This window comes from Sorghum bicolor, chromosome 10, assembly GCF_000003195.3.
Source record: "Sorghum bicolor cultivar BTx623 chromosome 10, Sorghum_bicolor_NCBIv3, whole genome shotgun sequence".
Classification (NCBI taxonomy): domain Eukaryota; kingdom Viridiplantae; phylum Streptophyta; class Magnoliopsida; order Poales; family Poaceae; genus Sorghum; species Sorghum bicolor.
The window spans coordinates 10,676,162-10,683,504 of NC_012879.2; the positions used below are offsets into that span (position 1 = coordinate 10,676,162).

Below are 7,343 nucleotides of genomic sequence, written 5' to 3' on the forward strand. Positions count from 1 at the left end.
ATTATCCATGGCAATTGTAACCGACTAGGATTAGTTTCCAGATCTGTAACCCTGCCCTCCGGACTATATAAGGAGGGGCAAGGGACCCCCCCCTAGGATACATCGCATCATATTTTCTCAACACAAATCAATACAACCAGACGCAGGACGTAGGTATTACGCCAACTCGGCGGCCGAACCTGGATAAAAAGCTTGTCCGTGTCTTGCGTCACCATCGAGTTCGTAGTTTGCGCACCGTCTACCGATAAACTACTACCGTGGGTATACCCCAAGGTAGACTGCCGACCAGCTTTCGTCGACAGTCACTCACTCACTATGGGCCTGCAGTTGTGACTCAAGGGAAATCATAGAAACATGTGACTAAATCTATTCCTGCAATCCAAACAACTCAAAGTATTTATTCCTGTGTTTTGGAATACCATAGTTTTTCACCTTTCACTCTATCATATTCCTACATTTTTTCTATTCCTCTGTTTTACATTCCTTTGTTCCAAACAGGCCCTAAAAGAGCTATATGGGCTGAAAAACAGTTGCGTGCTCTAGCAGGCCAAATTCATTTTGTGACATTTTTCCCCTTCCTGCCATGTCAGCAATTCATCCTACGTGGCATTGCCTACATGGCAAGGCTAGGATTTAATGACACTAAACTAGTGTCATAAGATTATATGACACTAAAATCACACGTCATAAACTTATGACATTTAGCAAAACATATGTCATAAAATCATTTTATGACAGTGGCTTTTTGACATTACAGTTTATGTCACATTGATGTCATAAAACTCAATTCGTGACATAAATTGTAAATATTATGACATAATAGAATGTCAAAAAGCCACACACTTTTTGTAGTGAGTGGAGCGCCTGTGCGGCTGTGCGGAACCGAGGAAAGGAGGAAGGGAGAAAGAGGAGTATTGGGCTAAATTTCTATGGGCCGAGAGAAGCACTAAAAAGTTTTTGGGCCAAAATCCAGAGTAATCCAGTGCCTACCTGGACTACCCATTGGGCCCCACCACTGGTCTAGAGGAACTCAGGATACTGTGTCTTCGTTAAACTGGTATGTTATAGGTCTCGCTAGAGGTCAAATTTCAAATCACATTAACCAAATATTATCTGAGCTCCGTGGTGATTTATAGAGATTTGGCTAGATAATGTCAAGATCAGTCGTTTAATTTATATATGCAACGCTAAATGGTAGGTTTAGCTCAAGTGAGCATACAAAAACAGCTGTGCTTCTTACATTCTCTTTGCGGGGGAAATTGTTTAGTTTTATAGTTGTATACGGCCACATGAAAAGAATGTCGGCTTGGAGTTACATATTTATATATTAATTGCTGGAATAAAGTTACAACCACGTTAAGCCACATCGAAATCTTGCAGGGTACACAGAACATTAGTAGTTCCAAACTAATTTTTATTGGTGTTTTTGGCTTGTGCCAATGTAAAACTCTAGTGAAAATCGCGAACTTCTTAGGCATCCTCTAGAGAACCGCCAGTGTAAATGTGTAATAAGAAAATCATCTGTGTACTTGTATTTACACTAACGGTTAGATACAATGTGTGTAAATACATTTACAATGGCAGTTAATTTAAGAAAAACGGCTGTGTAAATGCATTTCCACAGGTGGTTTATGTAAACTTGCTATTTTTGGAAATTAATTTCTAGAGGCGATTTAGTAACATAAACTGCTAGTGAACTATTTTAAAACATTTAAATGTTTGCGCATATATTTTCCGCCAAAGATAATTATATTTAAAAATTCAGATGAACCAAAATATACATCACATGCAATTATATTTCCATGTATAACAAAAACAAAATTTACTTCATTCTACCATAGTCATCAACCCATGTATATACATCAAACATAGCATACATATATACATCAAAGTTTTCAACTCATAAGTTCAATGAATTTTGTAATAATCATCTTTGCTTCGTTCTAGTCTAGAAAAATCTACAAGTTCTCGGTACTCTGGCTGTGCCAACAACTCATAAATCCCATGAGTTCTGTAATAATCGTCTTTATTTAGTTCTAGCCTAGAAAAATCTACAAGATCTGGGTACTCAAGTTGTGCTAACTTAAAGGTAACATCATGATATTTCCCTTCAAAGTGAATAATTTCAGGCATGATGAACCGACACATGTCCTCACATATGTTCATGATGCCTTTATCTTTGAGGCTTTTCTATGTTGGCTGGCAATGATATACCAGCAATGAAAGTTTATAGTCATCACATATTAACAAGTGACCAATGCATTTGTAACACTAATGACAAAACTTCACATATGACTATTACTTACATTGCTAGAATTTGTGATGTATCGTCGGTTTTGTCTAAGAAACTCACACATGTAGTACTACCCATAGTCGACCGACCTAGGTGGTTCCTTGTGGCACTATATAACAGACAAGTGGTTATTTAGTTGCTAGATTTACATATATACTAGATATGACATTTATGAACAGTGACTTTGATTTTCATTTTGTATCATATTTTCACCCATGAACTTATTCCACTTGTGTGTCATGCGGAGTTCGAATAAAACCACCAAGTCATTTCCAAACTCCCATTGATAATATAGAAATGTTAAAAAGTACGCATGCTATAAGTGTCACGAATTTTTCATACGTGCTAATTGGGTAATAATCTAGGGAGTCAAGGACCAACAACCTTTTGATGAGAGTCTAATATAGGGGTGTAATAAGTCCCTGGGTTAAGGGCGTGATAGTCCGACTAACCCCTGGTTGGCTCTGAATCAACCGTGGGCTCAAGGGATATACCCACTGATTAAAAAAAAGGATGTCTTGGTGGACCACAAATGGGCCCTTGATAGCAAAGAGTCGAGAGCCTAAGAAGGCAAGAGCTGCCATCGCCTGGGGCTCGGGTCTTGGCTAGCACACGGGGATCCTTGACCGAAGGGGATCCCTGACCAAGCCTTAGCCCTGGTGGTCATCCAAACCTTGGCTCGAGGCCAATGTCTCGAGCCAAGACTAGAAGCCAACTACAATTTTTGTTAGGTGCTCATTGCATGACAAGCATAGAAGCACTACATCACCATCGGGTCCCTCGGACATGAAGCACTTTTTGCCACTCATCGGTAGGGTCATGCCTAGGGCATGACGTGTCAAGACAAGGAACTCATGAAGCCGGTAACGGGAGCGACTATGGGCTTGCCTGGTAGTCCCTTTTGGTGGAAGAAGGATCGTGGCATGTCAAAGATGCCAAGAAGGTTCACCCAAGGAAGGCACTGTTGTGGCATGGCACCTAGTGGTCAGCACCAACCTGCAGGAGAGGTGTCAGGGAGTGGTTGATGTTCTTTTGGCCCCCAGGTGCAAGACAAAGAAGGTCTAGGATGGCGCAAAGATAATGAAGATCAAATCCCAAGGCAAGAAATTCAAGGTTACAAACTACCTGCTTTGTACCCCATGCCCTCCTCGGTGTATAAGGGCGCGTTTTTGGTCGCCTGGCCAGCTTGAACCAGGCTCTCCGGATGCAGGCACCCACATGTTTGGTTTCCTGGTTGACCCTCCCAGCCAGCTGCGCGCATGCAATAGACGCCTCTCGGCCAGGCTATGAAAAGAACGAGTGAATCGACCGTTTCTTTGGAGCCAGGCTCTGGACGTGCAAGCGTGAGCGCATGCTGTGTAGTCGGGCCAGCGTCAAAGACACATGCTATCATTTTTCTACACTAGATGTGCAACAACCAAACAGCGGATGAAGCGGGTCTGCATGTAACGTCCCGCCTCCACGAGGCCGGGCCCGCTTACATCTGGCAGCTTTTCTAGGACATAGTCAGCCCCCACAGACCAACACTAGTCTTTTCTGCACACTTTGTCCTCACTCGTGTGCACCCGGAAACTACTTCTTGGTCGGTCACCCATCCCTAAATTGCTCTAGGCCAAGCATGCTTAACTTTAGAGTTGTTTGGAGATAGGCTTCCGGAAAATAAGTTACAACTTGTTTGTATGAGTCTCCTATTAATCCTATTAAACCCTAGGCCGGGTGTTACATCCTCACCCCCTTAAGAGATCGACGTCCTCGTTGATCAACCCCAAGCCAGGAACGTCCTCTCTTGGCCACGTCCGTGCATCCAGTGCCAGCGCATGTGCCATGCTGTGTGACCACTCTGGGTCCACACCAGCCATGCACACTATGCCTGCGCAACTGCGACACACGCGCCCGTGAAACCGCGAGAGTCGGCTTTGATACCATTCTGTAACGTCCCGCCTCCATGAGGCCGGGCCCGCTGGCAGCTTTTGTAGGACATAGTCAGCCCCACAGACCACCACTAGTCTTTTCTGCACACTTTGTCCTCACTCGTGTGCACCCGAGAACTACTTCCCGGTCGGTCACCCATCCTTAAATTGCTCTAGGCTAAGCACGCTTAACTTTAGAGTTGTTTGGAGATAGGCTTCCGGAAAAGAAGTTGCAACTTGTTTGTACGAGTCTCCTATTAATCCTATTAAACCCTGGGCCGGGTGTTACACTGCATGCATGGGAACGAGAACCAAACGAACCCTTCGGCATGTGACGAGCCTGGCCACATCGGGCCTGGTTGCGGCATGCAAGCCAGGCTGTGGCCAACAACGAACAAAACACGCCCTAAGGAGTGGCATGGGATCCAATAGAAGGGGTCTCGCAAGTGACCAACTGCAATAGAAACCAAATCAAGAGCATGTGTTGGTATTTCTAATACGATTACAAATAAAAAATTCAAACTCTATCCTAGCAAAGCCATTAGAAATATTCGGAATATCTCCTAGCATTGCTTAAGTCAGGTTGTCATCCCCAACACAACACTAAAAGATACGGTTGTACTTATGATCATGGCACTATAGAAAATGAATGAAGATTATCTGCAAGCGAAGGGTATCCCACTTCTTTTTTTGTCTAGGTGATTATGGGATTTCAGAAAAAAATTATTTTTTTCTTACATTATTTATTAATTTAATAATTCATAAAATCTTATAAATCAATACTCCCTTCATCCTAAAATATAAAGAATCTTGTTTTATTCTAAGTCAAACTATATAGTAATTTTAACTAAATTTATATGAAAGAACATCTACCACATCAAAGAGGTATATTATAAAAATATGTTTTCATAATATATCTAAATAAGCTAATTTGAAGTCGTATGTATTTTTCTTCTTTTCTATAAACTTGATCAAAGTTACTATAGCTTGATTTAGAACAAAACTAAATTCCTTATATTTCAGGAAAAATGGAGTAGCTCAGATTGCTTTGAACTATGACCTCCTATAAAGTAAGAGATTTGCTAAATTCATGTGTCTGAATTTTAGTTTTCTTTCAGGTGACAATTATTTCATACATTTTATACTAAAATTGTAGTTTTGGTTAATTGCAATTTTTGTAGACACAATGTACAATTTTTTATTCCAAGAACAAAAAAAATCAGTTAGACAAAATTACAAATTTGACAAAATCTAATATGTGTTGGCACAGATATAATTTAATATTTTAAAATTATTTTTATAGTCAGACATAGGACAGAAATTTGATATATTATGACATATAAAAGTGAAATTTTACTTGCACTATAATTGGTAGTACAAGAGTGTTGTGTGAAATCATCTTAAAATTCAGACACCTAAAATTAAGAAGAAGTGATAAAGTAACGGGAGTATGGTAACATTGTCCATGTTAAAAACAATGCTAATTGAAGGGTAATCTTTATTATACGGGTGCAAAGTAATAAGATACAGTTCTGGGACATGCAATCTTTATCTTTACTTTATATAACAATAAAAGACATGCATTATTTTTTTTTGAAACTAATAATAAAAGAGACATGCATTTTCGTAGGAGTGTGGTTTGGGGGCATTGCATGTCCTCAGCCAACGTGGGGCTTAGTAGTTATTTTGTTTGAGCATGCTTTCACTGGATACCGGTGGATGCACTTGGCCCATGACTCATCAGCACTGTGGGATGGTTGGATACACTCCCACACAGCGATGTTGCACTTGTACCCTGAACCGAAGGCAATCATCAATACTCGATCACACTTATGCATCCTACCTTTGGCCTCAATGTATGCTAGCTCGTACCACAAAGAGCTGCTTGATGTGTTCCCGAAACGATGAAGCGTCATTCGTGACGGCTCGGCATGGCTACCAGATAGACGGAGGCTATCTTGGACAGCATCAATCACCGCTGGTCCACCGGGATGAATGCAGAAGTGCTCTATCGCCACGCAGAAGTTTGGGACATACAGTGGCACCTCCTTGCCGTTGACAACCTTCCTCGATATGCAGGAAAGCAAAAACCGTAGCTTCTCTGATAGTGGGAGAATAAGGGGCGCAATGGAAGTGATACTGGTTCTCAACGCCTCACCAGAAACAGTGATAAGGTCCTTGGAAAGGTGGGCTCCCAAGTTTCCCTCGTCATCTTCGTCCATCATGACACACCGATAAGCACTTTCGCTGGTGGTAATCATCCGCTGAAGGTGTTTGAGCCGGAATCGCGCCTTATTATTCTTCCTTGAATTTGATAACAATGCAGCGGCGCCACCCATGCGGAATAGGACGGTGGGCAGATGCATTTCTCGTTTCCTCCCTTGATATATGTGGGTCGACGTCGACTCCGCAGAGACAACTAATGCATACGAGGCATGTGGAGTGATCTGCAGCAGGTTCTTGGCCAGCCCCACGGAAATGAGACTCGCACTGCACCCCATACCAGAGAGGTGCACACTGCGGATACCGCTGCGAAGCTTGTATCTGTTTATGATCATGTCACTGTAGGATGGTGTTGGGGTAAATAAGGTGCAGTTAACAACCAGTACATCGATGGAAGATGGGTTGATGCATGTCTTACGGAACAGGTCATCAATTGTTGAAAACAGGATTAACTCAGCTTCAGCATGGGCTTGACTAAAACCAAAGCTCGGAGGTATGTAAAAGAGGCAAGGCGGAAAGGAAGTCTCGTCGCCGAGGCCAGAGCGATCAATCATACGTGTTAGGAAGTGGACGCTGCGGTCATCAAGGAATGGCCTGAGGTGCATCATGTGCTCTTTGAATGCAGCCAGGGGAACACGGCAGTTAATATTTGGCTTGAAGCAGGCATAGTCGACTAGATATACATCGTGGGAGCGGTTCACAAGGTACAAGGTAAATGCAGCTGCTGGTAGCAAGGCAGTTAGCAACAAGTAGATGGGTCGAAGGGCATGGAGAGGGAAAATGTGCTCACTGAAACCAAACTGTGCAGCCACAAGGATGACAGCAGTAGTGAGTGAAACGGCAATGGTAACCAGGACATTGTTGACAACAATTTGGTACAGAGATCTGAGGAGCCTCTGACTAGGTGACAAGGCCAT

At 42.4% G+C, this 7,343-nt stretch overlaps 1 protein-coding gene across 1 annotated transcript; it reads right to left on the reverse strand.

Annotated features, from left to right (window-relative positions):
* On the reverse strand, nucleotides 5,699–7,343 carry LOC8065760 (3-ketoacyl-CoA synthase 5). Its single transcript, XM_002438150.2, has one exon. It carries the CDS (start codon nucleotides 7,341–7,343, stop codon nucleotides 5,862–5,864), a length of 1,482 nt encoding a protein of 493 aa, XP_002438195.1. The 3' UTR covers nucleotides 5,699–5,861.

Bases quoted from the DNA above. Each gene is read 5' to 3' on its own strand.
- LOC8065760 (XM_002438150.2), bottom strand. From the start codon at position 7,343: ATGGCCTTGTCACCTAGTCAGAGGCTCCTCAGATCTCTGTACCAAATT.